General features: G+C 39.6%; 2 protein-coding genes across 6 annotated transcripts in view; one reads left to right on the top strand and one right to left on the bottom strand.

Annotated features, from left to right (window-relative positions):
* MFSD8 (major facilitator superfamily domain containing 8) overlaps positions 1-7744 on the bottom strand; it is a 45468-nt gene extending 37724 nt beyond the window's left edge. Inside the window, exon 1 of one of the 3 annotated variants that reach the window (XM_089911517.1) lies at positions 7580-7744. In XM_089911517.1, coding sequence (XP_089767643.1) covers positions 7580-7644 — 65 coding nt within the window. In that variant the 5' untranslated portion in view covers positions 7645-7744. The remainder of the gene's footprint in view (positions 1-7579) is intronic. The other 2 variants (XM_022556922.3, XM_022556921.3) reach the window with 2 other exon arrangements.
* A 172-nt stretch (positions 7745-7916) lies between these two features.
* The window catches only part of ABHD18 (abhydrolase domain containing 18), a 33817-nt gene continuing 23547 nt past the window's right edge, over positions 7917-18186 (top strand). Inside the window, exons 1-3 of one of the 3 annotated variants that reach the window (XR_016393196.1) lie at positions 7917-8132; positions 17350-17458; positions 18100-18184. Coding sequence is in view for 2 of the 3 variants with exons in the window: in XM_089911521.1 (XP_089767647.1) it covers positions 17367-17458; positions 18100-18184 (177 nt within the window). In the remaining variant the exon portion in view is untranslated. The remainder of the gene's footprint in view (positions 8133-17349; positions 17459-18099; positions 18185-18186) is intronic. The other 2 variants (XM_089911521.1, XM_089911522.1) reach the window with 2 other exon arrangements.

Raw genomic sequence — 18186 nt, 5'->3', positions numbered from 1 at the left:
TAATATAAGCATTATATGTTTTCAAATAATTAAAACAAGCACAACAGACAAAATGCCATCTTATGTTCCAACATTATTTTCTAAAATAGACTTAGTACTGTTAGTCTTCAAAAAAGAAACTATGTTTTTTTTAAATGTGACATGACTGGGAATGTTAGAGAGGGAATGAAGAGAAATAACATTTATTAGATCTATTATGTGCCAGATATATCAGTTCCTGATATAATATATTTGAAGTGCTTAACACTGTATATGCTGTTCCACAAAAATACTGTAATGTCTCATACCTGAAAAATAGCAGAACCCCAGATGCTCGTATTTGCAAGTCAATATATTGAAATTTGGAATACATAATGCAGATACAGGAAGTCCCCTACACACGAACCTTCAAGTTGCAAACTTTCAAAGATGCGAATATGCGTTCGCATGTCCAATCACATAAGTTAGTTCACGTGTCTGGCAAACATTGTCACATGTGTGCATCCTCTAAGAGTGGTTGTGCTTTTGTGTACTTTACTGTACAGTACTGTATAGAGTACAGTAGAACAGTATCTTTATTTCAAGCCCAGGATGTCCAGAAGCAAGCGTAAAAGCAGCGGTGATGTGTCTGGTACCGCTTAGAAGTGCCAAGTGATAACGACAGAAACAGAAGTGAAAATAATTGAGAGAGTGGAGCGAGGCAAAAAGATGGTTGATGTCGCTCATTCTTATAACATGAATCGTTCAACCATCAGCACGATTCTAAGAACATGGACGAGATCATGGAATACATGAAGTCTGATGTGCCAATGATGTCGACAATAATATCAAAGAAGTGTGGAAAAATGATGGAGATGGAGAAAGTTCTCAGGGTGTAGATGCAGGATCAGTATCAGTGTTGTGTCCCACTCATATTAATGCTGATTCAAGTGGAAGCCAAAAGACTTTATGAAGACTTGAAGGAGAAATACGGTGAAGAATCAAAGGGCGCATCTTTTAATGCCAGCCATGGCTGGTTTCATCAGTTCAATGCTACAGCCAACCTTCACAACGTAAAAGTAAGTGGCGAGGCAGCGAGTGCAGATACGGTAGCTGCCTGGGAATTTCCTGAAATGCTTTGAGAAATTATTGATGAAGGCACGTACTCACCCAAGCAGGTTTTTAATGTGGATGAGACAAGACTGTACTGGAAGAGGATGCCAGACCAAAGTTACATCAGTAAGGAGGAAAAGTCAATGGCAGGCTATAGAGCAGCAAAGGATAAGCTAACTCTGTTGTCTGGTGGCAATGCTTCCGGCGATATGAAGCTGAAGCCTCTCTTAGTTTATCATTCAGAGAACCCAAGAGCCCTTAAAAATATAGCCAAGGGCTCTCTTCCTGTTGTGTGGAAGAGTAACCCCAAAGCCTGGGTTACACAGGCCATTTTCCAGGATTGGTTTTTCCACCACTTTATCCCGGAGGTAGAGAAATATTGCTTGGAACATTCTTTTGCTGCTCGATAATGCTCCAGACCACCCCCCATTCATGAACGACTTTCATCCCAACACCAAAGTAGCGCATCTGCCACCAAGTACTGTGTCCCTCATCCAACTTATGGACCAGGGAGTTACAGCCACTTTCAAGAAATATTATTCACGTTACACTTTTAGTCAGGCAGTAAAGGTGACTGATGAATCAGGAACAACCTTGCAACAGTTTTGGAAGGACTATAACATCTACAAGGCCACAAAAAACATTGACTGCTTGGCGTGAGGTTACGGCCGCCACCATCAATGGGGTTTGGAAGAAGCTTTGCCTGCAGTTTGTTCATGATTTTCATGGATTTGAGAAGGTGGATGAGGAGTCCAAAGAGGTCTTCAGCAACTTAGTGACCCTCAGCGAGAAGCCGGAGCTAGATCTGCAAGAGGACAACTTCATCGAACTCCTTGCTGTGCAACACAAGGAGCTTACTAATGAAGACCTGATGAAACTGGAGACCCAGAGAAAGGACTAAGAGAGACAAGAGGAAGGAGAAGTAACTGAAGAACCGAAGAGACTCACGTAGCAGGAAATGGCAAGGGGATTCTCTTTATTTGAGGCAGCACTGTTAGCTTGTGAGGCACAGGACCTGAACATAGAACATTACATGAAGGTTGCAGCAGCCGTTCAGAATGCAATCCAGTGCTACCGTGTCATCCATGACGAGAAAAAAAGAGCTACTATCCGAACATCATTGGATCGTTTTTTTCTAGGGGGTAGATAGAATTGAATCCAGCAAGGAACCAGAACCTGTGCCACCAACGTCACGCATGAGTGAAACTGCAGCTTGCCCTCTGTCTCCTATTGCTAATGATCCTTCAGCTCTGCCATCTCCCACCTCCTCTCCCTCCTCCAGTCATTAACTCTTCTGGTCTGTTCACTCGATGCCAGTCCCTGTATGCCACCTGTTGTACTGTACTACTGTACTTTTCAACATAAGCCATGGGATTTTCTTGCCAGAAATGTTTGACCAGGATCTACCCAGAAATGGTCCACAAATTCAGAACGTGAGATGTTCCAAAGAAAACAGAAAACTAATCTAGACTTACCAGAGGATTCAATGTTAGTAAGAACAAAAGAGAAGGTCAGGGGATAGTTTTAGGTTGGAGGAGTCTAAAAAGACATAAGGATCAATGCTTGAACATTAATCAGATCCTTTTAAAAAAGAATAGCTGTAGAGTACATTTTTGGAAAAACTGGAAAAATATGACTATAGGCTGTATAGTACATGATATTTTGAATTAGTAGTGTATTTCTAGCTCTGGTAACAGTGACATAGCTGTGTAAAAGAATGTCTATGTTTTGGGGAGATGGAGGCTGCCGACTAAAATGTTTAGGATAAAGTGCCATAATGTCTGCAACCTACTTTTGGGTAGTCTGGCAAAAGAGGGGTGGTTGTGTGTGTGTATGTGTGTGTGTGTGTAGAAAGATTTGAGCAGTGTGGAGAAGGCTAACAATGACAGGGTAATCAGGTATTTATTGCACTGTTTTTTCAATTTTTCTACGGGTTTAAAATGTTTCAAAATAAAAATTTTACTTTTCCTTCTTTTTTAAAATAAATGTATTTATCTATTTATGTATTTATTTATTTTTGGCTGTGTTGGGTCTTTGTTGCTGTGTGCGGGCTTTCTCTAGTTGCAGTGGGGGGGGGTTACTCTTTGTTGCAGTGCACAGGCTTCTCATTGTCGTGGCTTCTCTTGTTGCGGAGCACGGGCTCTAGGCACACAGGCTTCAGTAGTTGTGGCACATGGGCTCAGTAGTTGTGGCTTGCGGGCTCTAGAACTCAGGCTCAGTAGTTGTGGCACACAGGCTTAGTTGCTCCACGGCATGTGGGATCTTCCCAGGCCAGGGATAGAACCTGTGGAGGCTTCCCTGGTGGTGCAGTGGTTAAGACTCCGCCTGCCAATGAAGGGGACACAGGTTCGATCCCTGGCCCGGGAAGATCCCACATGCCGTGGAGCAACTAAGCCCGTGCGCCACAACTACTGAGCCTGCATGCTGCAACTACTGAAGCCCGCGTGCCTAGAGCCCATGCTCTGCAACAAGAGAAGCCACTGCAATAAGAAGCCTGCACACTGCAATGAAGAGTAGCCCACGCTCTCCACAACTAGAGAAAGCCCATGCACAGCAATGAAGATCCAACGCAGCCAAAAAAAAATTAAAATTAAAAAAAAAAGTATAACTTTGGTGAAGAAATGTATATTTCTTCCTTGTTGGAGATAGTAGGAACATAGGAGAATATAACTGTCCTTCAATCAAGTTACCATTTTTATTACATTCCAACGTGATTTGTTTAACATTTTGATTCCTTTCTATTGTCATTGCTGTATTCTGGTATTAGTTCTCCATTTGAGATTCTCCTTCAAGTAAAGTTGCAATGCTAAAGGGTTTTGTCCTGTCCAAAATTTTCATTACAAACTATACCTCAAATGATAGCATGGGGCTTCCCTGGTGGCGCAGTGGTTGAGAATCTGCCTGCTAATGCAGGGGACACGGGTTCAAGCCCTGGTCTGGGAAGATCCCACATGCCGCGGAGCAACTAGGCCCGTGAGCCACAACTACTGAGCCTGCGCGTCTGGAGCGTGTGCTCCGCAACAAGAGAGGCCGTGATAGTGAGAGGCCCGCGCACCGCGATGAAGAGTGGCCCCCGCTTGCCACAACTAGAGAAAGCCCTCGCACAGAAACGAAGACCCAACACAGCCAAAAATAAAATAAATAAATAATAATTTTTAAAAAAATGATAGCATGTTTATCAAAGCTGCGACTCAAAAACTATGAGGAATACACATGGATTTACTGAGGGGAAAAATAAAATTGTACTTTTACCAGAGAGAGCATCTGTGAACTACTGAACAGCAAAAAAGAACCTTACTGAAAGAGGATAAGAGAAAGCAGTGTGTGGTCACTGACAAAATAGTGTAATGGTATAAAAGTTATAGAAATTAAAAGACAGAAATAAATTGAGAATGCTCTATAAAAGTATCTTGTATACAACCATAAGTTCTAGTAATATTTGTTTTACAGAGACTAGGCTAACGTTGCAAAGAAAAATTTTAAGCACCTATAATACTTTAGGATATTCTAAGAGAGGGATCAGCAAACTACAGTCTAATAGGCCAAATCTGGCCTACCACATGTTTTTGTGTAGCCCATGAGCTAAGAATGGTTTTTACAGTTGAATATTTGTGATCAATTTCATGACAGAAAACATTAACTTTGACAATAACATTGACGATGAACAATAACATTCATTATTAGACTTGTATTACAAAAAATTGTACTCATTTATTATTACATTTTAAATTTCATTACTACAAAATTTTGTGGAAATTTATTTTCTTTCTTGTTATCTAAGTACCTATATAATAACTTTGATTTTGCCTCCTGGCCTGCAAAGCCTAAAATATTTACCATATGGGCCTTTACAGGAAAAGTCTGCCAACCCTGGTCTCTTAAATTCTATGGATAAGGTCTGTGGGGATTCCTGAGGACTTGATGAAAGGCTGAGGTTGGTGGTGAACTAGGCTCATCTTTTTGCAATTTACTCAAAGTGAACAGGGCTTGCCAGTTAGTTTTACATATGTTCCCTTTACTAGGGAATCTACGTTTTTAAAGACAGTACACTTATTGAATTATTCTCAAAATACTCCCTTTTTATTTTAAAAATGCTAAATCTAGAAATTAAATTCAGATAGGCAGAACATCTGAATTTAAATGGACCCTAATGAGCATCAATTACTTGAACAAAAGAGAAAGAAAAAAAATCCCCTTTTAAAGTAGGTTTATTTGGACAAAGTGACAGAATGTACCATAAGAATACATCTAACCATAACTCAAGGATCCTGAAATCTATCTGGAAAACAACCAAGAATTAGGAGGAAGCAAAAACAATGCTGAGAAATCCAAAAATCACAAAGTCCATGTACTCAAGCTCATGCACTTGATTGATACGAGAGACCTTTAGCTTTCGGTCAGAGCTTCCATGTTCTAACTCCCTACAATTCTATTAAGCTTAGATACATGATTTTCAAAGCCACAGCAAACTAGAAGTCCCAAAGAAAAGTTGGGAGAAGTTTGCAGACAGCAACAAAAACAGAGGTTGCCAACAGATAACAAAAACATGATGAGGATAGTCTGCCAGAAACAGAATAGGCTGAAAAATGAAAAATAGATGTGAAAAGTATAGCACTGTAGAACAAATCAGTATAGCAGCACATAGTCCCAAATGCCTTATTAGGCCCGGAGGATTTATCACAATATATTTCAGCAGTGACATTAATTTTAATGATCTCAAGATAAAATGTAAACAAAATTACATTCCATATATTCCATTTAGTAAATCAGGGACCTGACAAATACATTTTCCAAAGGGTTTCAAACAAAGTGATTTTTAAAAAAGGTTTGGTGCTCATACACAGAAATAAACTCAAAGGATTAAGGACCTAAATGTAAGGTTGGATACTACTGTATAAAACTCTTAGAGGAAAATATAGGCAGAATACTCTCTGACGTAAATCACAGCAAGATCTTTTTCTACCATCTCCTAGAGTAATGAAAATAAAAACAAAAATAAACAAATGAGACCTAATTAAACTTAAAAGCTTTTGCACAACAAAAGAAACCATAAACAAAATGAAAAGACAGCCCTCAGAATGGGAGAAAATATTTGCAAACGAAGCATCTGACAAGGGAATAATCTCCAAAATATACCAACTGCACATGCAGCTCAATATCAAAAAAACCCACAAACAACCCAATCAAAACCTGGGCAGAAGACCTAAACAGACATTTCTCCAAAGAGAGCATACAGATGGCCAACAAATACATGAAAAGATGGTCAACATCATTAGCTATTAGAGAAACTACAATGAGGTATCACCTCACACTGGTCAGAATGGCCATCAACAAAAATTCTACAAACGATAAATGCTGGTGGGAATGTAAATTGGTACAGCCACTATGGAGAACAGTATGGAGGTTCCTTAAAAAACTAAAAATAGAGCTACTACATGATCCAGCAATCCCACTCCTAGGCATACATCCAGAGAAAACCATAATTCGAAATGATGCATGCACCCTGATGTTCACTGCAGCACTATTTACAACAGCCAGGACATGGAAGCAACCTCAATGTCCATCAACAGAGAAATGGATAAAGAAGACGTGGAACATATATACAATGGAATATTACTCAGCCATAAAAAGAAGGAAACAGTACCACTTGCAGAGACGTGGACAGATCTAGACATTGTCATACAGAGTGAAGTAAGTCGGAAAGAGAAAAACAAATATCATGATATCACTTATATGTGGAATCTAGAAAAATGGTAGAGATGAACCTATTTGCAAAGCAGAAATAGAGTCTCAGATGTAGAGAACAAACTTATGGTTGGGGAGGCAGTGGGATGAATTGGGATGTTGGGACTGACGTATCTCCACATATATACAGCTGTCACAGACAGCTGAAGTTTACCTGTGAATTTAGTTAACTTACTGTAATAATTATATATGTTTAAAATAATACTTAACTTCGTTTTCCTAAAGGTTTAAATACATAACTGCAGAGTAAGAAACAAACTCTAACAACTCCAGGGTCAAAATAACCAGAATAATAAGGGTCAAAATACACTAAATCACTTAAATGCTTAAAAATTAGTCTTTATTTATACATTTGACATAGGACAAAGGGGAGTTCATCTTAGGTTTACATGCAAAAAAGTATCAAGAAGTTATCAGGCAATTAGTTAAGTGAATACTGAGACCGGTATCTTCAAGTCTCGAATAAAACTGTGTGAAACGTATAATCAGTTCTGTAAAGGGCCAAATGCAGAGGCTTGGTTGCTGCATCAGTGTTGGTGCAAAGGTACAAGAGGCAGTTTGCGTTTCTTCAACACTTTCAACAGAACCCGCCGGCTCAAGGCGCCCCGCGGAAGTGAAAGCGCATCTCCAAGTCTCGCGCAACCTGCCGCCGGCTCCCGCCACCCTGACACCCCTCATTCGGCCCACAAAGCCTGATGCAGGGAAAGGGACCAGTGCCAATAGCGCAGGAGGGTCAGAAGGCCTTCCCCCAACATCCGCTCACCTGCTTCCGGGTTTGCTGTGGCCTAAGAGCGGCTCCTGCTCAGCCTCTACCCCCAAGCTCGCCATAATTACTGCTCCCACAAGGCTTGGGGCCAACTCTCGCGATACCTCCTGCTCCCTCCCATTCCAGGCGGCCTGAAGCTGTCAAAACTGGCCAGCAAGCGCGCGCGCGCACCCAGAGACCAGAGTGGGCGGAGCACCCCAGGTCAGAGGCGGGGGCCCGCGGGAGGAGGGGCGGTGCCGAGAGGATGATGAGTGTTAAGGGCGGGGCCCTAAGTCCTTATCCTCCTCCAGGGTACGCGCCTCTCCGCCTCCAGGAACAAGGCGCGGAAGAGCCGGGGAGGGTTCGGGGGCGTGTCCAAACAGCCACCCCGCCCAGGGTTCGTCCTCCTCCCCAGCTTTCCTGTCAGCTCGCCGTCGCTTCTCAGTTCCTGGAGAGGCTGCTGTAGCTGCGGTTGGGGATCAGAAAGGAGGCGAGTCCCGAGAGGCTAGAGAGCCGCGGTGTTCGGAGTCTCGGCCAGCTGGACAGCAGGCGCCCACCAAGCGGCCATTGAGTAAGTAGACGGTCTCAGCCGCGCTTCCCAAGCCTCTTGCCGCGCTTGCCTACGTGCCAGTAGGCAGGACTGAGAGCGCAAGGCTTGGCGGGAGATGCGGGGGTCCCGGGCCGAGTGAGGTGGGCAGGCGGGCTGTCCCTTCTCCCTGTGGAAGGTGGAGGTGGCTACGCGCTGTGGTTTTCTTGCTCGGCTAACTACAAAGGCACCTTACCCGTAGTGCCTTATTAGGACCTGGGATGAAGATGATCCTCAAATTCGAACCCACCGCCGCCTGCGTGGACTGAGAGCTTCCGCCGTGCAATATGCCACTCAGCAGAGCCTGCTGCTGTAACCTGGGGGTTAGAAAAGCCACAGCACCAGTTTGACAATGACCAGATCTTTTCATCACAAGGAAAATGACATTTTTAGAAAATATGTTCTGGGTTGTTTTTGTTTGTTTTCAGTAGATCTTGGTGCTCCTCCTTTCCTGGTGCTTACATATTAACGTCTTACCCCTACAAGCAGGCTTGTAAGCTAATTGGTAGCAGTAGTCATGTGTGTCACAATTACTGTTTTATTAGCACTAGATACATTCTTATGTGATTTCATTTGATCACAACTGTCCTATGACAGGTAAAGCAGACACGTTTCTATTTTACAGAGAACTAAGGCTTAGAAAAGTTAATAACTTACCCAGAATCACTCAGTGTGAAAGTATCAGTTGAGACTCAAATTCAGTTGTTTTCGATCAATATTTAGGAGCACTTATCCTATGCCAGGCACTATACTGGTTATGTGTTGTACAGTATATGACATCACTCTGATCTTTGTCTTGTTTGTGACCTTGTGTGTATCCTGTTTGACACATTCCACTGGTGAACAGCTAAACTTGAAATGTGTTTTCTACTAGTTCAGAATTATCTTCTGAATCCAGACCTGACATTGTATACTTGGATTCAGTCTTGCAAGTTTGTTTGTAACAGCTCACAAAAGCATATCAGATTCCTGTGATTGTTTCCAAGAAGGTACATGGGTAAAATTAGTATTTTTTTGTCATAATGTTGCTTTACTGTATCTTCAGCTTCTTTTTAATCTCTGGAGTCTAGCACAGAGTATGGCATATATATATATGTATATTTGGTAAAGGAACTTTTAACCAATATTGCACCAAGCAGAATGGTTACTAAATAAATATATGTTGAATGAACACTTATTGAATTACCTCATTTCATCCCTACAACAATCCTCTGAGGTGGGATTGTCTCAAGCATACAAGGAAATTGAAAGTATGGAGATTAAGTAATTTGCCTAGGGTCACACCTCCAATTAGCAACAGAGCTAGAATCCAAGAAACACAGGACTCCTGACTGTAAAGCCTGTGCTTTTCACCACCAGCCTTCCTATGAAAAGAATGTCAACATTCTTTTCCCATATCTCTTAAAATATTTCAAAACAAGTAATCAATTTTTATATAAATGAAATAATTTGCTATTATGTATTAGGCCAGCTATTATTCCCCCTTTATAGTTTAATGTGGCTTATTCAATCCACCTTCACACTGCTCGTGAAGAACCCAGGTCTTCTGACACTGCTACTTTCCATTGCTGCCTCCAAGTGATGACTTCAGATGGCAGAAGTACATGGGATGAATGCATGTACAACTGGTGAAATCTAAATAAGCTCTGTGTATTGTACCAATAAAAAAAAAAGGAACAAATTATTTCTTAGAAACATACAACATCCACAGTAAACATTAAAAAATTTTGTTTAAAAACCTAATTATTTCTTTTAAAGCCCATGGAAAAGAAGAACTAAATTTGAAAAGAGATTCAATTATTTGCTAAATGTTTCACATAAGCATATGAAACAGTCCACCTGTGGTATTTCCTTAGATGACTGCTTAGAATAGAATAGATAGATAGACAGCTAGAATAGATACCTCTCCAAACAAATAAACAAAGTTCCTGTTTTCTTATTCTTCTCCAAATTAAGATGGAAAGGAATTAAATTTGTTGAGGTAGGGTAATAGATTTTAATAGTGGATATCGGTGTATCTAAACCCTAATGTAAGTTGCTACTTAAACTTGCATTGAAAATAAGTGATTTAAAAGTGAAGTTATAAGATAAAAATTAGGTCTGCATTTTTGTGGAGTAAAGCTCTTGTACATGGTGGTATTTTTTTTATTTCATATATGCCTTTGAGATATGTATCAACTATGTGAGGATAAAAGTCCAGAAACAATTAGTGTTGCACTTAAATGCTTAAGTACTTGAGTGATAGGCAATAAAAGTACTAGATGGCATAAATAGACATTGAGTGTCATTTTAGCAATAGAGCTCATTTCCAAAAAGACTTTTCATTCCTTGGCACTGTACTAGAACTTCTATATTTGTTTCACTTTGTTTTTCTTTTTTGCATTGTCTATATAAAAGTATAGATGACAATTGTGTCAGTTTGGCTTGATACACACTGCAAAAGTGGGTCCTGTTTCTGCAGAAGCTCACTGGTGTCAGTTCAGCTTAATGTGGGGACTTTAAAAAGTATCTGATGTGGCTCCAGATGGGGCCCCCTCTTGGTATATTGGAGTTATCTTTACCCTGGGCTTGGATTATAATCTGTTCATGGTGGCACTGGATAGCAGTTAGCCCTGCCTAGAAGGACCTACATGTTTAGAGCATCCCAGAAAACCTGGTATTATATATCATTCTTGGGGCTGAAATGGGATTTAAGAAGATCTGTGTAACCCCAGACTCCCAGAATGAAGATTATCATAAGCTATGTGTGTGTTTGATTTGCTTTCTGTTCATGATTGGTCAGTTGTTTACTGTCAGGTAAATGTAGCAAGGAAAATGCTGGCTCTAGATTTGGAGTGCTGACTCTTATGGCCTATATTACATGAAATTAAAGTGATTCAGCATCTTTCCTAGTATAGGGTTGAAAATTAGAAATGCCTAAACAATTTAGGCACCTAATAAATATAGAACTTTACAAAATACTTGAAGAGTTCATTTTTCTCAGGTCTTTTCCTGTTCTCTGGCAACTTTGTACTTTTGCATGTTTGTCTTAGCTTGTTTATCTATTACCACCCCAGAAGAATACTGTGTAGAAAAATGGGTTGTCTCATGAATAGTTTAGTACTTTTCTTCTTACTGTAAAACATGAGTGTTAGAATTTTGTTGTTTTTTACACTAACATGGAATATGCATATTGCTTTTGAAGCCGTGGATGTTACAAGGGAAGATATTGGCCCCCCATTCTTTTCCTACCACTGTAGAGAAAATAAGTAGTCTATAATACTTGCAAAAGATAATGAAGTCCTGTGTTGTAATGACATGCCGTTGTTCTCCTGCAGTTTAATAAATGTACATGAAAATGTATCAGTGCTATTTTTTGAACAATTCCAGAAAGACCCAAGTGAAACAGGAGGGAAGGGGGCAGGGCACAACCTTTAAAAGAATGACAGAGCCTGAGGACATGACATAAACTGATTAGAACCAAATAGGTCCAAGATGGCAGACTAGTCAACTTCCACTAGACCTTAAGCCTCAGGATACGCTCATTTTAACACATCAGCAAGCTAAATGACACACCCACAGGCACCATGACAGTTCCAAGGCCGACCATAAAGGTCAAAAAGTAGGTAGTGGCCCACTTTCTGGAAATCCCCACCCCTTCCCCAAAATAGCTGGAATACTCCTCCCACTCACTAGCCTATGGAATTACTTACCCTTATAAAAACTGACAACCCCATACCCTGGTGCCTTTCTCACCTTCTGAGATGGCCCACACTGTGGATTGTGTTTCTCTCTAAATAAATCCACTTTTTACCTTTCACTTTGTCTCTCCCTGAATTCTTTCTGCAATGAGACATCAAGAACCTGAGCTTCATTAAGTCCTGAGACCAGATGTGTGATCTCAGTTAAAAGACTGTGGGTTCGAGTCCCAGTCTGGGTTTTGGCTGGGTTCAAGCCCTGGCCCATGGGTTCAAGTCCCAATCTGAGTTGCACAGTTTCACAAAGAGTAAAAAATTAAAATCATCATTCATCACTCGGAATTTTTTCCTTATGCTCTAGAACCCCCCTGAATAGAGTTGCATATCTTAATATATAAAAAGAGTTGGTCTCTTATTTGAAATACAGAACACTAATTCAGAATTTTGCTATTTGGGTAAAGAATAAACTGTTCCATTTCTACCACAGCTGGGTATACTCAATTGAACTCTATTGAGTTAATCTATGGGTGATATTAATCACCCATAGATTAACACTACAGGAGTCAGTGCAGATCCCATCAGTTAAAGGTTCAGTTCTCCAGATGCCATTGCTTCTGATGCCAGCCAGACTTTTGACTGACTTGGCTACAGATTTGGGGCTTCCAGTAACCCCCTTGGATCAATAATTTGCTAGAACAACTCAGAAGAACTAAGTAGGGCTTCCCTGGTGGCGCAGTGGTTGAGAGTCCGCCTGCCAATGCAGCGGACATGGGTTCGTGCCCCGGTCCGGGAGGATCCCACATGCCGCGGAGCGGCTGGGCCCGTGAGCCCAGCGCGTCCGGAGCCTGTGCTCCGCGGCGGGAGAGGCCACAGCAGTGAGGGGCCCGCGTACCGCAAAAAAAAAAAAAAAAAAATATTGATCACGCTTTGTGCCAGGCTGACGGAATGGTGGGGCAGGTACTTGGTGCAGTTGGAGCTTTACCTGAGGTCTTCACAGAATTGGAAATTTCCTATTTCCTGCTTAGACGGCTTCTAGGTGTACTCACTGAAGGAGACAAGAAAGCAGCAAAAGTGCAAAAGCTGTCTAAGAATGAAGTACTTATGGTGAACATAGGATCCCTGTCGACAGAAGGAAGAGTTAGTGCAGTCAACGCTGATTTGGGCAAAATCGTTTTGACTAATCCTGTGTGCACAGAAGCAGGAGAAAAAATTGCCCTTAGCCGAAGAGTTAAGAAACACTGGCGTTTAATTGGTTGGGGTCAAATAAGAAGAGGAGTGACAATCAAGCCAACAGTAGATGATGACTGAAGAATTAAATAACAGATTTGGATGAAGTCGGAATTTCTCTTAACAACCTAGGGGTATATTTTCAAAGCAATAGTGAGAAATTAATTTCATAGCTCATTACCTTAGGAGTAGCTGTAAGGATATTCTCATTTTTTGGTGATGAAAATTTAACCTCTAGTACTAAAATAGGGTCTACAATAAATGTAAAAATTGGTGTAATGTTAGATTGAATCTGCATTTTACCAGAAATTAATCATTCCCAAATAATGTCTAATTTATACATCAGTGCAGGTTTGAAAGGAAACTGCTACAATCAGCCTTTGCTGTAGCACACATACCACTGAACCTGTTTGAAATAAAATTTTTCTTCTTAAAAAAAAAAAGTACACAGATTTCCTCAGCTTTCACAATCAGTTATAGAGCTATCATTTAAGGATTAGAGATATTAGTATACTTAAAGTTATAAAGATAAGCAGTAAAAAAATATCAACTAAAATTGGGTGGTGGGGAGAAGGGATCAAATATATCTCATTAGTTATCACCAGGAGTTAATAAATATTATATAGAACATGGAAATACAGGTTTGAGTATTAAATAGAGTTATAAGGATAATCAATAATAATGTTGCTATTATTAGTAAGTATAGCACTTAAATTTGCAGAGTGCTGTTTAAGTGCTTCAAGTATAGTAACTCATTTATTTCTCATACCAATCTGAGGTAAGTACTGTCATTATCCCTGTTTTACAGATGGATTACAGAAAGGATAAGTGACTTGCTCAAAGTCACATAGTAAAGGATTCAACCAAGGGAGTTTGCCTCTAGAGTATATGCTTTTAGCTGTTATGATATATTGCATCTTAAATGTATCATTTTCAAATATACATACACTCAAATGTAAAACAAATATGAATGATTAAAAAAACTGAAGTCAATAAAACAAAAAAAATAGAAAAATTATCATAATAACAAAAAATATAAATAGGTTAAACTCACCCATTAATAGAAAAAATGAGGTAGGCCTGTATATCCTGAAATTGAAAGAGCTTTGCAGATATTTATAAATAATCAGGGTGAGGAAGAAATGTCAAAAAATACAAATACTGTAGTTGATCTCTTCTGTGTTTAAAGAAACACACCAGGACTTCCCTGGTGGTCCAGTGGTAAAGAATCCGCCTTGCAATGCAGGGGGCGTGGGTTCGATCCCTGGTCAGGGAACTAAGATCCCACATGCCTCAGGGCAACTAAGCCCAGGTGCCACAACTACTGAGCTCGCGCGCCTCAACTAGAGCTTGCATGCTGCAAACTACAGAACCCACGTGCCCTGGAACCTGCGCGCCACAACTAGAGAAGAGAAAACCCCAAACCCGCATGCTGCAACTGGAGAGAAACCCGCACACCACAATGAAGACCCTGCACGCTTCAACAAAGATCCCGCGTGCCGCAAATAAGAGCCAACACAGCCAAAAATAAATTAAATAAATAATAAATAAATCTTTTAAAAAATAAAATCGCTAAAAAAAAACCACACACACCAAAATCCCTAAAATATGTGTATGTATATAAATGGATAGAACAAGGGGTCACAAGAGTACAGCATTAACAGCAGTTACCTTTTGGAAAGAGAGGAAGCTTAGCAGAAATGAAGAGAGACTTTTTAGCTTTACTCTGTATTTTTTTTTTTCCTGCGGTATGCGGGCCTCTCACTGTTGTGGCCTCTCCCGTTGCGGAGCACAGGCTCCGGACGCTCAGACTCAGCGGCCATGGCTCACGGGCCCAGCCGCTCTGTGGCATGTGGGATCTTCCCGGACCGGGGCACGAACCTGTGTCCCCTACATCGGCAGGCGGACTCAACCACTGCACCACCAGGGAAGCCCATACAGTGAACATTTTTTAACTAGAAAATGAAGAAGAGAATATGTGATCACTGTCACTTGCCTTTCTTCTTGTATAAATTATCTGTTCCTGTGCTTTATTCACTAACTAGATAGTTTTTAACAAATTTCGTTGGAACATAGTACATGAATAGACTTCAGAACTTATATGATTTTAATGAGATTTGCAGTTTAAAGATTTGGCAGCTCTTTTTTGTCATGTAGGTCTTGGTTTAAATGTTACCTCTTTGGTTAAGTGAGGCTTTTTTTGACCATCAAAGGAGCCCTCTGGTCTTTATCATGTTGTCTTGTTATATTATGATAATAATGTTGTCATCATCTAGTCTTACTTACTTTTTTTCCTAAAAATAATTTGTTTTCTTTCCCTGAAGTATAAGATCCATGAGAGGAAGAACGTGCCTTGATCATCTTGTAGCACAGGACCTAAAATAATTCTTGGCATATAGTAAGCACTTAATAAATACTGTTGCATGAATGAAAAAAGTAATACTCATTCTTAAAAATTCAGAAACCTACATTTAGGCCATCCAATAATGGCTGAGCTATGGTGAACTGATTAATGATAATTCATAGGAATCTAGTAATCAGAATACCAGTTTGTTTATTTATAGTAGTAGATATGAATAGTGTAATAAACAGAGCTGGATATGCATTATGGGTTTTTTCCTAGCATTATTATGCAAAAAGCAAATTTAATCAAGAATAAAAAATGAATAACACGTGGAAATTGGGGAAAAAGAGAGGTGGGCAGTTTTAAAAAATACTAGATACTATACTCTGGCTACTGATTGTATTGCCTAACACAGGGGTCCCCAACCCCTGGGCTGCGAACCGGTACTGGTCTGAAGCCTGTTAGGAACCAGGCCGCACAGCAGGAGGTGAGCGGCGAGCCAGCGAGCAAAGCTTCATCTGCCGCTCCCCATCGCTCACAGTACCACCTGAACCATTTCTCCCGCTGTCCGTGTGTGGAGAAACTCTCTTCCACGAACCCGGTCGCTGGTGCCAAAAAGGTTGAGGACCGCTGGCCTGACAAGTATATTATCTAGTAAATGTTTATTCTTGGTCCTGAGAATCGTAAGAGGCAGTATGAATGATTTGGTTTTGCTGGTCCAGTCATAAAAATAATAAAGTGCCAGTCCGATTGATGGTGGATTAGATCGTACACTTATGCAAACAAAGAAGAGCATTAAGTTAAAGTTGTAGTTTGTTACAAATCAAAGAGTAAAAATATGACATAAATGGTGGTTCCCCAAAAAGCATTCAAAGTAATAGATAAGCCCTTATTAAAGCTCACTGATGGAGCTGCAAATTTCCATTTTCCATTTTTCTAAGTAGAATAAACCCTGAACCTGAATCAGGTTTTGCCTGGAAATCAAAACTACACCATTCAGTTTGAAAAGACAGAGGCAGATATTTTTTTTAAAACGTTAGAAATGTTTGGGAAAGGTAGTTAAGTGGTACATAAGTAGTAGCACTGATTAATTACTACTTTTCATGCACTATAGAGTAGAAGACAGGCAGTGTAGTATAGCAGATCTTCAGCCATGTGCCTGAGGTTCAGTCTTAGGTCTGCCCCCCACTTGTTGTGTGACCTTAAGTAAATCATATCCTCTCTGTACCTCAGTTTCCTTGTCTTGGGGTACTATATCTTCATAAGATTGTTGGGAGGTTTAAGCAAGAACGTACGTGTGTGTGTGTGTGTGTGTGTGTGTATGTGTGTGTGTAGTTTTTAAATGGTGCCTGGCAGATAAAATAGTACTACATAGGTATTAGCCACTCCTATTCAACAAATATTGAATATTTACTGTCAGTCACTGTACTGAGGATGGGAAGGTCCTGCCCTAGAGGAATTCAGAGTTTACTGTAGCTCAGGGCTCTACTTCTTCTCTACTTTCATCCGAGTTCTTTTTCCTGTATCTTGTATCTTATTTCCAAGAGGATACATTCAAAGATCTAGTTTAATCTCATTTTAAAATTTTCCCCCAGTTTTATTGAGATATAATTGATAATGTTGTATTATTTTAAAGTATACCACATAATGACCTGATATATGTATATACTGTGATGTGTTTACCACAATAAGTTTAGTTAACATCCATCACTTCACATAGTTACAGTTTCTTTTCTTGTAATGAGTACTTTTAAGATCTCTAAGATAAATAAGTCGTGGGGATATAATGTACAGCATGGTAACTATAGTTAACAATACTGTGTTGTGTATTTAAAAGTTGCCAAGAGAGTAGGTCAATGTTTAATTTTTACCTGATATTTGTAGAGGTGGTTAGAAAGTTGACCTGCCGAGTAAAATAAAATGTTTTAAAGTCATTTAAATTTTTGTTTTATAGATGTTTGTTTGCTACTAATGGGTGTGAGCAAGTTAGATATTCTATATCGGAGACTTCTCCTTACAAAACTTTTTATCAGAGGATGGGGAAGGCCAGAGGATCTCAAAAGGTAAGCATTTTCCCTGAATGCCTCTTCTAAATTTGTTGTTTTAGTAAACATTTGAAACTTCATTTCAGTTACAAAGTCCTTTACTATAAACATAAAGTGATTGGTAAATTAAGCATTAACTACTATATAAGAAAGAAATTATTTCCTTTTCTCTTTTATCTAATTATTGCTCTTAAGTTTTAACCCATATAATCATAAATTGAACTATTTTAAAAGTAATTCAGACTTAAAAATAAAGAGCTCTCAGACATAGATTTTTAACTTTGGTGATTTTTTATCCATTACAGATTTCAGGGACTAAACTTTCTTGGGTAACTTGAATTTGTAATGACTGTAAAACTGTGGTATAGTGTAGCTCATGGAAGTATTTGAACTTGTGAAAAATAATTTTAGGGATTTGTGCCTTTAATTTTGAGTCTTGAATATGTTAATTACTTTTGGAGCAATGATATTTCTCATGTTTTTTCTGAGACAAAATGTCAAGCTTGAAAAAAACCAAAGCCTAATTTTTTCTTTAATTATTAAAATTAAATTTTAACATAGTTTATGAACTGGGCTTGCTAATTTTTAATTACTTTTCATCAGTCTCAATATAATGGGAATACTGAAGTTTTTTCTTTTTCCCCCCCTTCCCATAATAGACTCTTTGAATTCAGAAAGATTATTGGAAATCGAGAAAGATGTCAGAATCTGGTTTCAAGTGATTATCCAATATACATCGATAAGGT

The sequence above is a fragment of the Delphinapterus leucas genome, chromosome 5, assembly GCF_059928025.1.
Source record: "Delphinapterus leucas isolate spDelLeu-1000000601 "Yukka" chromosome 5, BTC_Dleu_Yukka2, whole genome shotgun sequence".
NCBI lineage: Eukaryota > Metazoa > Chordata > Mammalia > Artiodactyla > Monodontidae > Delphinapterus > Delphinapterus leucas.
This window is presented reverse-complemented; position numbering and strand designations above follow the sequence as displayed.